The sequence below is a fragment of the Bombina bombina genome, chromosome 4, assembly GCF_027579735.1.
Source record: "Bombina bombina isolate aBomBom1 chromosome 4, aBomBom1.pri, whole genome shotgun sequence".
In the NCBI taxonomy this organism is placed as follows: Eukaryota; Metazoa; Chordata; class Amphibia; order Anura; family Bombinatoridae; genus Bombina; species Bombina bombina.
Window position 1 is genome coordinate 222,951,356 of NC_069502.1, and position 18,385 is coordinate 222,969,740.

Sequence of the window (18,385 nt, forward strand, 5' to 3'; positions counted from 1 at the left end):
TTTCATGCTGTTGTTTCGGTTGAGGCTCCGGGACCCTCGTATTAAAAAGGCCTGAGCATAAATAAGTGTCACGGCTGTGTAATCAATGTTTTTTTCTAATTTCACGGTTGCAAATAATGATCTGTGGGTTTCTAAAATCAATGCCTTTCCTGTAATCTTTTATTCAAAAGGATGACATATCTCCTCTTTCATGCTGTTGTTTCGGTTGAGGCTCCGGGACCCTCGTATTAAAAAGGCCTGAGCATAAATAATTGTCACGGCTGTGTAATCAATGTTTTTTTCTAATTTCACGGTTGCAAATAATGATCTGTGGGTTTCTAAAATCAATGCCTTTCCTGTAATCTTTTATTGAAAAGGATGACATATCTCCTCTTTCATGCTGTTGTTTCGGTTGAGGCTCCGGGACCCTCGTATTAAAAAGGCCTGAGCATAAATAAGTGTCACGGCTGTGTAATCAATTTTTTTTTCTAAATTCACGGTTGCAAATAATGATCTGTGGGTTTCTAAAATCAATGCCTTTACTGTAAGCTTTTATTCAAAAGGATGACATATCTCCTCTTTCATGCTGTTGTTTCGGTTGAGCCTCCGGGACCCTCGTATTAAAAAGGCCTGAGCATAAATAAGTGTCACGGCTGTCTAATTAATGTTTTTGTCTAATTTCACGGTTGCAAATAATGATCTGTGGGTTTCTAAAATCAATGCCTTTCCTGTAATCTTTTATTCAAAAGGATGACATATCTCCTCTTTCATGCTGTTGTTTCGGTTGAGGCTCCGGGACCCTCGTATTAAAAAGGCCTGAGCATAAATAAGTGTGACGGGTGTGTAATCAATTTTTTTTTCTAAATTCAGGGTTGCAAATAATGATCTGTGGGTTTCTAAAATCAATGCCTTTACTGTAATCTTTTATTCAAAAGGATGACAGTACTACCAAAATACAGCCAATGAAGGGCCTTAGGAAGACTGAGCCAAGGTTGCATTGTAGTATTTGGTTAGGCTAATCATGATGGCCATGTAGACCACCACCACCGAGAGTCCTGGAAGTAACAGGGATGATGAGATGAAAGAGCTAAGAATAGTAGAACTTGAAACAACAGAGTTAGCCATGGGTGTTAGTGCAAAACCGCTAGGGGTTTTTTTGGCTTTGGGTGCGGCTATTCATGCAGGCCATATAGAGCTGACAACATTTGGTGTCGTATCAGCTATTAAACTAATAAGAACAGTACTACCAAAATACAGCTAATGAAGGGCCTTAGGAAGACTGGGCCAAGGTTGGATTGTAGTATTTGGTTAGGCTAATCATGATGGCCATGTAGACCACCACCACCGAGAGTCCTGGAAGTAACAGGGATGATGAGATGAAAGAGCTAAGAATAGTAGAACTTGAAACAACAGAGTTAGCCATGGGTGTTAGTGCAAAACCGCTTGGCTTTTTTTTGGCTTTGGGTGCGGCTATTCATGCAGGCCATATAGAGCTGACAACATTCGGTGTCGTATCAGCTATTAAACTAATAAGAACAGTACTACCAAAATACAGCCAATGAAGGGCCTTAGGAAGACTGGGCCAAGGTTGGATTGTAGTATTTGGTTAGGCTAATCATGATGGCCATGTAGACCACCACCACCGAGAGTCCTGGAAGTAACAGGGATGATGAGATGAAAGAGCTAAGAATAGTAGAACTTGAAACAACAGAGTTAGCCATGGGTGTTAGTGCAAAACCGCTTGGCTTTTTTTTGGCTTTGGGTGCGGCTATTCATGCAGGCCATATAGAGCTGACAACATTCGGTGTCGTATCAGCTATTAAACTAATAAGAACAGTACTACCAAAATACAGCCAATGAAGGGCCTTAGGAAGACTGAGCCAAGGTTGGATTGTAGTATTTGGTTAGGCTAATCATGATGGCCATGTAGACCACCATGTAGTAATAAGAACAGTACTACCAAAATACAGCCAATGAAGGGCCTTAGGAAGACTGAGCCAAGGGTGGATTGTAGTATTTGGTTAGGCTAATCATGATGGCCATGTAGACCACCACCACCGAGAGTCCTGGAAGTAACAGGGATGATGAGATGAAAGTGCTAAGAATAGTACTACTTGAAACAACAGAGTTAGCCATGGGTGTTAATCCAAGACCGCTTGGATTTATTTTTGTATTGGGTGCAGCTAATCATGCAGGCCATATAGAGCTGACAACATTCGGTGTTGTATCAGCTATAAAAATAATAAGAACTGTACTATCAAAATACAGACAATAAAGGGCCTATGAAGACTGAGCAAAGGTTGGATTGTAGTATTTTGTTCGACTAATCATGATGGCCATGTAGACCGCCCGTAACAGGGATGAAAGTGCTAAGAATAGTACTAATTGAAACAACAGAGTTAGCCATGGGTGTTAGTCTAAGACCACTCTGCTTTTTTTTGGGTTTGGGTGCAGCTAATCATGAAGGACAGATAGACCTGCCACCATTTGGTATTGTAACAGGTATGAAAATGCAAAGAACAGTACTACATAACACAACCTACTTACCATGGGTCCCAGAACATATGTTTGGTTGTTATATTTTGTAAGGGTAATCATGCAGGCCATATAGACCTCCACCGATAGGGTGAGTATGAGTAACAGCTATTAAAATGCGAAGGACATTACTAATTAACACAACATAGTTACCATGGGTCGCAGACCAAGAGCAGATGTCTTATTATTATATTTTGTATGGGTAATCATCCAGGCCGTATAGACCTCACCAAATAGGGGGAGTTACAGAGATTAAAGTGCTAAGAATGGTAGTACTTAAAACACAACCTCGTTAAAATAGGTAGCAGACCACATGTCTTATTATTATAATTTTTCAGGGTAATCTGGCAGGCCATATAGAACTCCCCCGATAGGGGGGGGGGAACAGGGATTAAAGTGCTAAGAAAAGTACTAATTGACACAAGCTAGTTGGGTCCAAGAACGCATGTTTGATTATTAGAATTTATTAGGGTAATTATATATCTAACAAATCTATCTATTTCTCTTCTATCGATTCTATCTAACTATCAATCTATGTATATCTATCTATCCTATCTATCACTATCAATCTATCTTCTGTCCGGGATGTTTTGAGACAGCCACTTTGGGAATGTTAGTTGATTTAGACCCATTATGGCTTAAAAGCAGACTCTGCATCAACTATGTAATTTTCCATGGGAGTTTTGCCAGGGATCCCCCTCCAGCATGCAACAGTCCAGGTGTTAGTACCCTTGAAACAACTTTTCCATCACTATTGTGGCCAGAAAGAGTCCTTGTAGGTTTTAAAGTTCGCCTGCCTATTGAATTCAATGGCGGTTCGCGCGGTTCGCGCGGTTCGCGCGTTCGCGAACAATACCGGAAGTTCGAGTCCGCGGTTCGCGAACCGAAAATTTTAGGTTCGCGACATCACTACTGCAGAGGTGAGAATGATATTAGTGAGGAGATAGAGGGCAACTGTTAGTTAATTGGTTAGTTTGTTAATAAGTCGGGTGATAAGCTTCCCTGAACAGAAAGGTCTTTAGGGAACGTTTAAAGGAGGAGAGGTTAGGGACAAGTCTGACATCTCGAGGAAGTGCGTTCCAGAGGGTTGGTGCCGCACGAGAGAAGTCCTGTAGTTCAGAATGAGAGGAGGTGATGGTAGAGGACGCAAGAAGCAGGTCGTTGTTGGATCTTAGGGGACGGGCAGGAGTATATTTGTTGATGAGTGAGGACAGGTAGGGTGGGGCAGCATTGGTGAGGGCTTTGTAGGTCAGGGTGAGAATTTTGAATTTAACTCTGTTGTGAATGGGGAGCCAGTGAAGGGACTCACAGAGAGGCGCAGCAGAAACAGAGCATCGAGAGAGGTGGATTAGTCTGGCAGATGCATTTAGGACGGATTGGAGGGGAGAGAGGCGGGAGAGAGGGAGGCCAGTTAGTAAGTTGTTACAGTAGTCAAGTCAGGAAATTACAAAGGAGTGGATGAGCTGTTTGGTAGTTTCAGCACTCAGAAACGGGCGAATTTTGGAGATATTGCGTGGGTGGTTGCGGCAGGATGAAGAGAGCAGTTGGATGTGGGGAATGAAGGACAGATCTGAGTCAAGCGTGACTCCGAGGCAGTGGACTTGGGGTGATGGGGAGATAGTGGTGCCGCCAACAGTGATAGAAAAATTAGAAACTGGAGTGGAGCTAGAGGGGGGAATTAGAAGTAGTTCGGTCTTGAACATATTTATACTGTATATTGTATTATTATACTGTGGTATCTATTCTTTGTACACCTATAATACACTATATCACCACACAGATTCTGTGAAATATACATATTGGTACACTTTCCCAGTTTATATTCATATAGCGCTGTTTCACTCTCTATTTCTGACATATATATATATATATATATATATATATATATATATGATATTTTATCTAATTAACAAAGGTAAAAATAGGATTTTGTAGAGCCTAAAGCAGGAATTGGATTTTGTGGAGCTATACACTGGACAAACAACTTGGAATCTGTGAAGCTGTTCACTGGACTTGGAATCTGTGAAGCAGTACACTGGACAGAGAACTTGGAATCTGTAAATCTGTAAACTGGACACATGACTTGGAATCTGTGAAGCTGTACATTGGACACAAGACTTGGAATCTATGTAGGGCTACACTGAAAACAGAACTTGGAATCTGTGAAGCTGAACACTGGACACAGGTATTGGAATCTGTGAACTAAACACTGGGCACAGGATTTGGAATCTGTAAAGCTAGACACAGAACTTGGACTCTATGAAGCTGTACAATGGACACAGGATTTGTAGTCTGTATAGCAGAAACATGGACACAGGGTCTGGAATCTGCAGAGCTGAGCACAGGAGACACAGGACTAGGAATGTGCTAAGCTGAGCACAAGAGAAATAGGACTTGGAAACTGCAGAGCTGAGCCCAGGAGACCCAATACTTGGAATCTGCAGAGCTGGGCACAGGAAACACAGGACTTCGAATCTGCAGAGCTGAGCACAGGAGACACAGCACGTTGAATCTGCAGAGCTAAGCACAGGAGACGAAGGACTTGGTATCTACAGAGCTGAGCACAGGAAACACAGGACTTGGAATCTGCAGAGCTGAGCACAGGAGACACAGGACTGGAGAGAGCCCACACCGAGCTTAGGACTGGATACACAGGATTACAGGAACTGAAGAGAGGTCAGACAGGGTGAAGTCAGGTACCACACTGGCAGACAGAATCCAATACATATAACAAGAGCAAAGTCCAGGACAGGGGTCAGGATACCAGGAATCAGTTCAATTATATGAAAAACCCTAGGATTTTCCAAAAGCATGGTCAGGAGACTTGCCAAGTTCAGGAGCCAGATAATCACCAAAACAGCAGATTACAGGACACTGTTCAGAGGCAAAAACACAGGGGAGAACCATAATGTTAGGTCAGGCAGTGGTCTGAGAAGCAACCTTTTATAGAGATGCTGATTAGGTAACTGCCTGCAGGTGGAGCTAGAGAGTCAGCCATTGCAAGGCAGATTGAGCCCAAGCCCTCCAGGTGGTTTAAGCGGGAAGGGAGAGAATTCAGTGACTGGTGGTCCCAGGATCAATTCCGGGCATACGCATGATACAGGTCCTTAGAGGTGGAAATACAGACTGCCAAACTCCGGTGATGCTCTATGAATTACTGTATTGTCCTCTGAACGAAGTGTAGCTTTACAATCTGTGTGATTCCGGTATCCAGAGGGGAGCGACCTGGGAGTGTTTTTACCTGTGTGTTTTTACACTGTTTCTTCTTTACTTTATAATGTGTGTCTGTATGATCGACACCAGTGTTTCTCAACCGCGGTCCTGAAGTACCCCCAGGCCAGGTTTTCAATATAGCTAAACCAGTACACAGGTGAAGTAATCAGCTGAGCAGTAACACCATGGTTATTAACTTGCTCTTAACCATCAGCAGATTATTTTACCTGTGCACTAATTCAGCTATAATGAAAACCTGGCCTGTTGGGGGTACTTGAGGACCACGGTTGAGAAACAATGATCCATGTTTCTTTGTTAATTTTGAGTAATTACATCTTAACACAAGGGGGGCACTGGTAGTTTTGTTAATGTATACATAAAATTGTCAACCTGGTTAAGAAGGGTTTCATTTATTTAAAAGTGTTTTGGCACCAACTGAGGGGTATTTAAAGAATATGATGTAGAATATGTATGATATGGGTGAAAAACATGATCAAGGTATAGCATCCCAAAACTTTGTGATTTTTAAGGCAACTGGATAATACATTTTGATATTTTTTCTATGAAGTATGGAGTACTGTGCTGCGGCTTATTGACAATACTTGCAGAGATTGGGGTGTAAGCAGACACCCGCAGCATGCACCTTATTATTATTTGTTATTATTATTATGCACCTTATGGTAAATGTGCTGAACTGTATGTGCTATTTCCCTGAAATCAGAACCACATATCATTAAGAGTGTTGGAGTCCAGGGAAAAGTTGCAAATCTGAGGATCTGAATTCACTCCAGCTATATTTATAATTCATATTCCTCTGTTTAGGAAACTCTAAGGTTTTGTCCAATTCCACTTTTTATGGTGTTACACACAAAATGGTGTATATGCAAGCATCCTTCAACAAGTAGGAAAATACTTTAGAGAAGTAGCTTGATGTCAGTGTCTTGTATATTAGCCAGCATCTTCCAACTTTTACCATATGAAAGAAGGTGTCGGCAATCAAATTTCATACAACTCTTCTCCTCAAATATCAGCATCTCATCATCAAAGAGCCCCAAAGCCTGGGGTACTTTAAAAATGTCAAACACATAAGAGAGAGACATTGGGTGTGCTCCATCAATTGCTAATAGACATATTGGGGGACTTAGATCTCATCATCGCAGTAAGTTGCACTGTCCCTCATAACAAACCACTTTGGCGCTCTTCTCATTTTGCAAGCTCTCATCTTGCACCCCCACCAGAGAAGTCAGCAGGATCTTTTGCAACTCTGACTCAAGCTTCCAGAAGTGCTGCTGGGTAGTTGACCCACCACCCTTCGAATCTAGTAACCATGTTGACAGCAGTTGCTGGGTAAGGAGTATGAGCCATTGTGTTGTAGTAAAGTCCCAGGCAGACAGGGCTGTTTATTAGCAGATAAGGTTGCTAGTGAATTGAGGAATTTTGAGACTTCAGTAAATATTATGAAGTAAAACATGACTGCCGTACAGCACTTAGTGGCTGCTGGCGGGGTTAGGTGAAGGCCACAGGCACAATAGGACCGCTGCTAAAGGCTCACAGTTCTAGTACTCGAAAGCTGTGAATAAAGCCACCAAAGGTACTGATATAGTTCCTCACACTTAAGTGCAATAGATTTTTTGAAAGATTAAAGTAGAAGGTGACTTCATAAACTGATATTTAGCAAATTAATCACTGGTTCTCGCAGCCCCAAAGTAAGTTGTCCATCTTGGCTGCTACCGGAAACAACCCCCAAAGTTATTTTTTATCGCTTAAGTGATAGTTTAGGGTGCAATAACATCTGCATGTCTTAATGACCCACATAATGGACTTATATGGAGCAAACACTAAAATTCATGTTGGATATCACTCAAGAGTTAAGCCAATGATGTGTTGAGCGAGCTTTAAGCTGATGGTGTGCAAGTAGTGGAGTTCTTCATATAATTTAGTTTTGTAAATTTGACAGTGTTATTTTGGATTGCACTTGAGTGCAACACTTAACTCACCACTTGTAATACAAGAGGTTTGAGCTTGCTAATAGCACTCCCTGTTCTATCAATTAAAAGTTTAGGGCAAGTTAAAAAGTTTCAGCCACGTTAGGATGCTTTGGTTAAAATATTTAACCATCCACTTGTAAAACCAGAAAGCGGTAATTTTTGCTTAAGGTACTCTAGCCCATACTTTTTAAGTCCTGTGCACACACCTGAGCCTTCCTACCAGCATTCACTCATGGAAAGAAGCTAATCTTCAACATTGGATGCCAAGAGAAAGACATTAAGGTTTTGCAAGAAAATAAAACATACATTGGTTGTCATATAACAGTAATGACATTAATTCAGTGGAACAGTAGTTATTGATACAAGCAATAGAGTGACAACAATGAGTGATAAAAGATAGGCTTCTCAAACCTCAATTTTGCAGTAAGAATATCTTAAATGACTGACTATTTAGCTGGCCACTTGTGGACCATTTGGTTATTAATGGTGAAAAAACATGATGGTCATACTGAAAACCACTTTTGGGCTCATGACACCTGACATATATAGGGAGTATCAGGGAGTACTGATAAAATAAAGAATGACATTGAACAGAGAAAGTAATGTTTTCAGATATATCCTCTTGTTATTGTAGAGGCCACGCTTGAGTCTGTGATTATATATGGGAAGTAATGGAGGTAAGCAATGTAAACTAGTAAACATCATGAGCTGCAAAGTAACTACTGCAGTGATAACTATTGGACCACAGAACATTTATCATAAATAGCTATGGTTGATAGAAGTTACTATTGAACCACCAGTGCCAGAAGGCATATGATTATCAACTATAAACAATTTATATGAGACATCAAACCTTATGATATATAATTCCTAGAGGAGAACACAAATATAAACTTATCATTAAAGGGACAGTCAAGTCCAAAAAAAAACCTTTCATTTTTCAAATAGGGCATGTAATTTTAAACAACTTTCCATTTTACTTTTATCAACAATTTTGCTTTGTTCTCTTGGTATTCTAGTTGAAAGCAAACCTAGGAAGGCACATATGATAATTTCTAAGCCCTTGAAGGCCGCCTCTATTGTATTTACTTTTCACAGCAGGGGAGAGCAAGCTCATGTAGGCCATATAGATAGCATTGTGATCACGCCTGTGGCTAGTGGCAGACACTGCACTAATTGGCTAAAATGCAAGTCAATAGATAATAACTAAAAGTCATGTGATTAGGGGCGGTCAGAAGATGCTTAGATACAGGTTAGTCACAGAAGTAAAAAGTGTATTAATATAACAGTGTTGGTTTTGCAAAACTGGGGAATGGGTAATAAAAGGGATTATCTATCTTTTTAAACAACAAAAATTCTGGTGTTGACTGTCCCTTTAGGAGAAGAGTATTACATTCAAGTATTAAACATTTAGCATGAACGATCACATGTGAATAAAATAGAGATATACTCATAGATGAATTAAGTGAGATAATGTTAAGACAAGAGGGCTAGTCCACTGACATGAAATAGCTTCAAATCTGACAAAGGGACAATATTGACAAGTCTGATAGAAGAAGGTCTTATCTGATAAACTAATAACCCCATTACATAAATTACGGTCTACAGGACAGGGACTGTTAAATTATCATGCATGTGGATGGGGGTACTCTATGTTCTCAAGTCGAGTATGCGCAGTTTTATATCTCACATAAATGGCAGAAGTGTTGGGAGGGATAGCGCTATAAATGAATTATTAGTAATAACTAGGTATATCCAAGTCAATGCTTAACAATCTACGTCTAAACTCGCAACAAGTCACTTATGTGAAGAGCAACCGGTGAACTTTAGTAATGCTAACATCTTAGGTCAATTATAAGCCTTTATATTTCCCTTTTTAGTGAATAGCAAAAGATATGTTGTGGGGGCACCAGTCCACAATCGGCTAGGGGGACTATTCTCATATAGATGTGACTCTTATCTGCTAAAAAATATTGTACTAGCTTTCATTTACTGCAGTCAACTTCTATATGTTTATTGGTGCTCATATGTCGGTTATATTGGTATCCTTATAATATCAAATAGTAGCCCTGAGTAATTAAGTAGAGCAATGTTAAGCAAATAATCACATCTTTAAAATAGCCAACACTCAGAATGTAGCGGGAGCTTGCGAGCAAAACTGTATTGTTAGGAACAAGCCAATCTTAGCTCAATTCAGGCAGCCTCCAGTGGGTGAGCTAAACCATTTAGTACAAGTGGGTTATAGAAAAGGAGATTCTGAGAAAGGAGATTCTGGGAACCTACCCTCACACTGCAGCCAGGGAAGAAGCCTGCAGATGTCGGCCTTTGCAGGAAGTGCAGTACAAGTGCCTTTAGACTTATGAGTTGTTAATTGTCATCTCTTGGAAGTCAAAACTCAACGATAATACACTTTTGTGGCATCTTCTGTTTATTTTATAAACGCCATTTCAACTTACCTTAGAATGCTCAGTTTCATGAAGTGCTATGGCTTTTGGTGTGGAGAGGACTGACTTTCCAATTTAATATACTAATACTCACAACAGAGTGTACTTTGGCACCCCTTGTATTGTTCTTGGGTATGACCTATATTCTCATTAAGTGTTTAAAGTTAAATCAAAACTAGCAGCAAATTCCTCTTTGTGCAAAATGTGTACTATTAATAATGACTCCTATGCACAACTGGTGGAGAGGGATGCACCCAAAAAGGCTCCTCAGATAACACATTATTTTTTATCTTTTAGACAAAATTTGATTACAAAAAAACTTTATTGACACGGACATACCCTGTATGTAATGTGTCCTTAAGGAATTGTAGACCCAGTAATAGTGCGGGTCTTGCTGCAAATGTTGAGATACGCTATTGCCACATACCTCAATCGTGGAGACATTGGTACCTTCAAGTAAAAATGACAGACTTCGTACAGGGTATATGGGCTGTCGTTAACCTCTTAACTATGTTTGGCTGTTCCATGCCGTCATGAAAAAAACTGTGCTTTAATAAAGTTAGGTAGGCATAAAAGTGCAAACATCTGTGGACCCCCAGCCCCCCATGTAAAACTTACACACATGGATCTGACGTATGGACTTGCCTGGCAATACAGGCAGACCCCCAGGAGCCAGTCAGCATCGTTGGAGTCAAATGATTGCAGTGACAGCCAATGACTGGAATTACAGGCTTTCTGCATTTCCCTCTATCTCTCTCTTTCCTCAGTGTGATCTGAGGACAGAGAGACAGAGAGATCACTTCTACAAAGTGTCCCAAACAGTTATACACATCTCTAATAAAAATAAATAAATCTTTTAGTGAAAAAAAATAATCTTTTAGGTGCTGATCACAGTGCTATTGCTGTGATCACTGTTCAGTAAGTGGGAATTCGGGGTGGAAGAGGGAATTGGTGGATGGGTGGAGAGAGTTAGTGTTAGGTAGAAGTTAAAAAAAGTAACCCTTTCAGTGCTGTTTAGATCAGTGTTTCAAATTTCCACGTATAGAGGGGTAGATTTACCAAAGGTCGAGTGGCCCCCGACTTCGCTAAATGGCGAGAGCATACGCTGTTGGCATTTAAAATTGCACAAGCATTTCTGGTGAACTGCTTGTGCAATGCTGCCCCCTGCTCACTGGTGGCCACTGGGCCCGTCAGTCATCCTGATTGTATTGGATTGGGATGATTTAAGTCCACCACATAAAAGGTGGAAGAGACTTACGTTCCTAGCGGACCAGAAATGATGGGGCGTCGATGCAGCATTCGCTGCTTAATAAATCAACCCCAGAGACTGAAATGGGCAGACACCATATTTGACCCTGTAACTTCCGAAACCCCATAAAACCTGTACATGGGGGGTTTTGCTGTGCTAGCTGGACATTGCAGAATACAATTATGGGTGTTTTATTGCAGAAAAAAATATCAGGGTTATAAAATTCACAATAAAAAATGTGTGTGCATGTTTAAAAAAAAAATACAATTTCTTGATTTCTCACACTTACTTGGATTTCATTGTATTCAGAATAAAATAAATTATAGTTCATATATAAATATTTGATGTCAAAAGAAAGCCCTATTTGTCCTCTAATAAACAATATTGAACAAATTAAGTTGAACAAATATATAGCTCAAATTCTAGGTTTTGTTTACTTTCATAACTTGTCTTGGACAATTGCCTCCTTTCTTAAGGTTAAATATTTACTAACAAATAAAATAAATAAACAAGCATTCTGTTACCTGTTTGAATGATTGCAGTATCTGGCTCAGAGGACAGCAGACCAAACTTATAAAATGCGCTCCTGTGGTAAACATTCTTTTCAAACTGCTTTAGAGAAAGATGTGGCACGATGAGTTGCGATTTGTTCTGCTCTGGGAAGTGATCTTCAATAAAGAGTGCAGGGTGTGTCAAAAAATAAAACTCATCGTACCTGAAATATGTCAGCACATAGAATAATATTCATTAATTTATCATTTCAGTTTCTTAAACATTAATCTGAACATTTCTTATAAATATAGTTGACTAGTAGTTCTAAAACTAGGTGTATTTTATTATTATTTTTACTTTGTACTTTCAATATGCTTTTAAAATTATTTTTATTGAGCTCTATATTGTAAAGAATAAGTTTTATCCTCCAAATAAAAAATACTAAACGAAATAGTAGCAGCACCTCCAAAAATAAACGAAATAGTAGCAGCACCACCAAAAATAACAATAAATATTTTATTATGCCAGACTTAGAAAACAAAGACGACGTTTCGGACCCATCTCCTTAGTTACGACTAAGAACATGGGTACGAAACATTGTTGTTGCTTTCTAAGTCTCGCATAATAAAATATTTATTATAATTTTGGTGGTGCTGCTACTACTTTGTATTTTATGTATTTGGTTTTTGGTACAAAGCTTGATAGCTTACACACCTTGTTCAATTACACACAGGTACTGGACTGAGTATTTTTGTCACATAAAACATATGTGCACCTTTTAGTGAGCATAGCTCTTAATATAGGGTGATAAGACATTGTCCTGCCTTTTAGCATCTTATCCCATAAGCACCAGAACTTTTTGAAGGGAGCCCAAAATGTTGTTTTTTTATAGTGTCAATTTGATTTATTTTTATTAAGTTTTCTATATGCCCAACGCTTGTGCTACATAAATGATTTCCTAGATGGTCTTGATACGTGGTCTATACTGCAGCTATCTCCACAGTCGGGAACTACAGTTGCCTACATGATGGGGGAGCACACTCTGCATGTGTAAAAGGACTTGCTGACTGCCTGTCTTGCTGACCGAGGGGCTCTTGTGCTTTTTGAGTCCTCTGCTTTTACTTTTATGAAGATAGATAAAGGTTATGTTTTAGGAGCTCCCTGTACTCTACGTACTTTATTTAAAAGGAGGAGGGTTCATGTCTGCACATCTTTTTGCTGTAATGTGAAGCAAGCATATTGGGTTGGCTTGTGAGCAGCAGATATTGTAAGCAGCAGATATTGACCCTGGTTACAAGTGGAGTGCTAATGATAGGGCGGGCTGGGATATAATTATAGATGGATTTTGCTTAAATTAGCATGAAAATTGATATTACAAGTCCATGGTAAAACACACTATATCAGGTTAGCACGCCATAGGGTCCTAGCTTTCGCTCAAGCACTAACCCTATGGTGCACTGACTTGAAAGTACACTAAGCCGAAGGTGCATTAAAATAATACTCAGTATATACACCACAAGCTTTGTTGTTTTAGCAAAGTTTTAATGACCATCCATATTTATTTTTCAGTCTCTTTATTAACAGAAAATATGTACACAAAATAACCCCCCCCCCAAAAAAAAATTTATTTCAGAATAAAATGGCTTCTTCAGGCAAAAGTCAGTATTTAGTGTGACCTCCCTTGGCACCAAGCACATCTTGAACTATTTTGGGGAGACTGTCCTCAAGTTTTCTGAAGTAATCTTCTGGTATATTATACCAGGCTTATTTCAGCACTTCCCAGAGTTCTTCTTTAGATTTAGGATGTTTTTTTTTATCTCTTTTTCTATCCAGGTGATCCCATACTGCCTCCATAATAATAAGGTCTGGACTCTGTGGAGACCAGTCCATGACTGTCAGTGTTTTATCAGCTGTTTTTCTCTCCAAATATGATTTCACTGCATTAGCGGTGTGCTTGGGATTGTTATCAGGCTGAAAAATAAAACCATTCCCAATCAGGTGATTTCCAGAAGGAATGGCATGATGAATTAAAACCTGTCTGTACTTTTCAGCATTAATGATCCCATCAATTCGGACAATATCGCCAGCTCCACTGGCAGAACTGCAGCCCAGGACAAACCATGCAAACCAGGACAGACCCTCCACCATGTTACACTAAAGACCGCAAGCACTCATTCTTCCATCTCTCTCTAACTCTTTTTCTCACATTTTTTCGATGATTGGACCCAAAAGTTTCAAACTTGGATTCGTCACTCCATAATATTCTTTTCCACTGATCTTCATTCCAATATTTGTGAGCTTTAGCGTTTCTTAGCCTCTTCACCCTATTCCCCTTCTGAAAAATTGGTTCTTGGCTGCTTCCCTTCCACAAAGAACATTCCTTATCCAGCGTCTTCAGACTGTGGTAGGGTCAACTTGGCATTCTGATGAAGCTGCCAGATGCTGAGCCAGGTCCTTGCTGGACTTCTTCCGATCTCTCAAAGAAGAAACTCTCAGAAACTTCTCATCAGATTTTGAAAGTTTTCTTGGCCTTCCAGTCCTTTTTTTGTCCTTGACCTCTCCTGATTCTTTAAATTTCTTTGTAACAGCTTAAATACCACATCTTGAGTATCCAGTTTGTTTTATGATTTACCTTTGAGAGTGGCCTTGCTGATACAAAAGTATGATTTTATGTCTGTCAAATGTTGTGATCTTTGGCATTTTAACGGGATGATGTGATTGAAAGTTGGTCTTATTAGCAAGCTTACAATGAATTAAACTCATACCACATGTGTATGTAATGATCAAGCATATCTTGCACAAACCTGGTGTAATAGACCTTTTTCACTGCAAACATTTTGACATGAAATAGTAGGACAAATACAGGTGGTAGCAATGACATTAATTAGGGATCTATTCCATTTAGGTTTACAAGTACCAGGTTCCTGCTATTACTCAAGTGTAAGGGGAGGTCACACTAAATACTTGCCACTTTAGCCTATAGAAGTAGTTTTCTCTGATTTTTTTTGTTTTTTAATACTGCATACAAATATCCTGTATTTTCTGGTTGTATTATAATAAATAGACTGATAAATAATTATACATGGTTATTATACCATTGCTAAAATAAGAAATCTGATGATGGCCTAGGACTTTTGCACACCTTTAAATCTAGATTTTAATGAACTGCCTATATTAAAGATACTATAAATCAATTATTTGTTCACAATTTAGGCAATATAGTGCTGTGTACTAAGCTACTAGAAATCTTGATATCAGTAAGATTACTGAACAAAATAGCACTCATGAGTTCATATATAGACATACTGATTATCTCACACAAGTTCTTTTTGGTTTGTGTTGTCTGTAAATTGTTAAAATCAACTTTATTAAAAAATATACTTAAAAAATTAGTCTGCAATTTAAAAACAATGGTCACAGTTGTGCAGTGAATTAACATCAATATACACTTGAATGTAGGCCCTATGTCATAATGTATATTAATTCCCTTGTTAAAATTGCATTTAAAGGGATATCCCAGTAGCAGTAATAAAATCATTCTTTGAGCAGGTTTGGAGTTCTTAATGCAAAAACATTTGCGGCAAGGACTCTGTCCTTTGAGCTTGTAAGTCTGCTTTGCCATATAATAAATCTAGGCCTATGATACTGTATGTGGTCTACAAATTCATGGAACCTCATTTATAGGATAGGTGTCGCTCTAGCTCTGCCTTCTAAGTGGACATAAACTTGCATTAATGTACATTTCAATTTCAAAAAAAAGAAGCAGTTTTATATGCCCCATGCATCTGCAATCAAACAATGCCCTTGCTCAGAGAGCATATATTGGTCTCTAGTTATCAAGCCGTCATCCTCAAATACGCTGGAATTCCACAGCGTATTTGTGGCGAGGCTGATTCGCCTTAGTTATCAAAGGCTAGAGACCGGCAAAAGCAGAATTTAGTGACGTAAGCTTCGATCCGCCGGACTCAGTCCGACACAGATCGATTCTTACGTCACTCCAGATGTTCCGCACACAAGTGCGGCACAATCTGACTACTTTTGCTAGTTATCAAAAAACTAGCAGGTACGCTCGGCACTTTTCCGGCCCAGCGTACCTGGTTTTCAAACCGCCGCCCTGGAGGTGGCGGATCCCATAGGAATCAATGGGAGTCTGACCATAGCGAAAGTTCATGTTCGCTGCTGCCAGACATCCCATTGATTCCTATGGGAGTTGTCTACACCTAACACCCTAACATGTACCCCGAGTCTAAACACCCCTAATCTGTCCCCCCCTACACCGCCGCAACTAAATAAAGTTATTACCCCCTAAACCGCTGCTCCCGGAGCCCACCGCCACTCTAATAAACTTATTACCCCCTAAACCGCCGCTCCCGGAGCCCGCCGCAAGCTATAATAAACTGATTAACCCCTAAACCGCCGCTCCCTGACCCTGCCGCAACTATAATATATGTATTAACCCCTAAACCGCCACTCCCAGACCCCGCCACCACCTACATGATACCTATTAACCCCTATCCTGCTCCCCTATACCGTCGCCACCTATAATAAAGTTATTAACCCCTATCCTGCCGCTCCCGGACCTCGCCGCAAATAAATAAATAAATAGTTTAACCCCTAAAGAGCCGCTCCCGGACCCCGCCGCAACCTATATTAAACTTATTAACCCCTATCCTGCCCCCCCACACCGTCGCCACCTATAATAAATTTATTAACCCCTATCCTGCCCCCCCTACACCGCCGCCACTGTAATAAATTTATTAACCCCTAAACCTAACACCCCCCTAACTTAAATATTAATTAAATAAATCTAAATAATATTTCTATTATTAACTAAATGAATCCTCTTTAAATCTAAATACTTACCTATAAAATAAACCCTAATATAGCTACAATATAAATAATAATTATATTGTAGCTATGTTAGGATTTATTTTTATTTTACAGGCATCTTTCAATTTATTTTAACTAGGTACAATAGCTATTAAATAGTTATTAACTATTTAATAGCTACCTAGCTAAAATAAAGAGAAATTTACCTGTAAAATAAATCCTAACCTAAGTTACAATTACACCTAACACTACACTATACTTTAATAAATTATTCCTATTTAAACTAAATACTTACCTGTAAAATAAACCCTAACGGCTAGATTTGGAGTTTTATCGGTAACGACCCGAAAAACTAACGCCGGCTTTTTTCTGGCCGCACCATAAAAATAACTCTGGTATCGAGAGTCCACATAAAGGCTGCGTTAGGCTCCAAAAAAGGAACGTAGAGCATTTTTAACGCAGCTTCAACTCTCGATACCAGAGTTGCTTACGGACGCGGCCAGCCTCAAAAACGTGCTCGTGCACGATTCCCCCATAGGAAACAATGGGGCTGTTTGAGCTGAAAAAAAACCTAACGCAGCCCCATTGTTTGCTATGCGGTAACCCTTCCTACGTCTGCACTTAACACTCTAACATGTACCCCGAGTCTAAACACCCCTAACCTTACACTTTTTAACCCCTAATCTGCCGCCCCCGCTATCGCTGACCCCTGCATATTATTATTAACCCCTAATCTTCCGCTCTGTAAACCGCCGCTACTTACATTATCCCTATGTACCCCTAATCTGGTTCCCTAACATCGCCGACCCCTATATTATATTTATTAACCCCTAATCTGCCCCCCACAACGTCGCCTCCACCTACCTACAATAATTAACCCCTAATCTGCCGACCGCAAAGCGCCGCCACCTACGTTATCCTTATGTACCACTAATCTGCTGCCCCTAACACCGCCGACCCCTATATTATATTTATTAACCCCTAATCTGCCCCCCTCAACGTCGGGGGCAGATTAGGGGTTAATAAATAGCTATTTTAGGATTTATATTTATTTTACAGGTAACTTTGTATTTATTTTAACCAGGTACAATAGAACAGCCAATAGAATGCGAGCTCAATCTGATTGGCTGATTGGATCAGCCAATCGGATTGAACTTGATTTATATTTATTTTACAGGTAACTTTGTATTTATTTTAACCAGGTACAATAGAACAGCCAATAGAATGCGAGCTCAATCTGATTGGCTGATTGGATCAGCCAATCGGATTGAACTTGATTCTGATTGGCTGATTCCATCAGCCAATCAGAATATTCCTACCTTAATTCCGATTGGCTGATAGAATCCTATCAGCCAATCGGAATTCGAGGGACGCCATCTTGGATGACGTCCCTTAAAGGAACCGTCATTCTGCAGTTGGACGTCGCCGGAAGAAGATGGGTCCGCGGTGGAGGTCTTCAGGATGGAGCCGGTCGTCATCGGATGAAGATAGAAGATGCCGCTTGGATCAAGATGGTTGCCGGTCCGGATCGCCTCTTCTTCCCGGATAGGATGAAGACTTTGGAGCCTCTTCTGGACCTCTTCAGGCACCGGACCTGCTTGGGTTGGATGAAGATTTTGGAGCCAGGACGGATCGGTGATACCTGGTGAGGTGAA

At 40.0% G+C, this 18,385-nt stretch overlaps 1 protein-coding gene across 1 annotated transcript in view; it reads right to left on the reverse strand.

Moving 5' to 3' along the window:
- The window catches only part of LOC128657176 (kyphoscoliosis peptidase-like), a 180,424-nt gene that overhangs the window by 41,114 nt on the left and 120,925 nt on the right, over positions 1-18,385 (reverse strand). Inside the window, exon 5 of the mRNA XM_053711423.1 lies at positions 11,933-12,123. Coding sequence (XP_053567398.1) covers positions 11,933-12,123 — 191 coding nt within the window. The remainder of the gene's footprint in view (positions 1-11,932; positions 12,124-18,385) is intronic.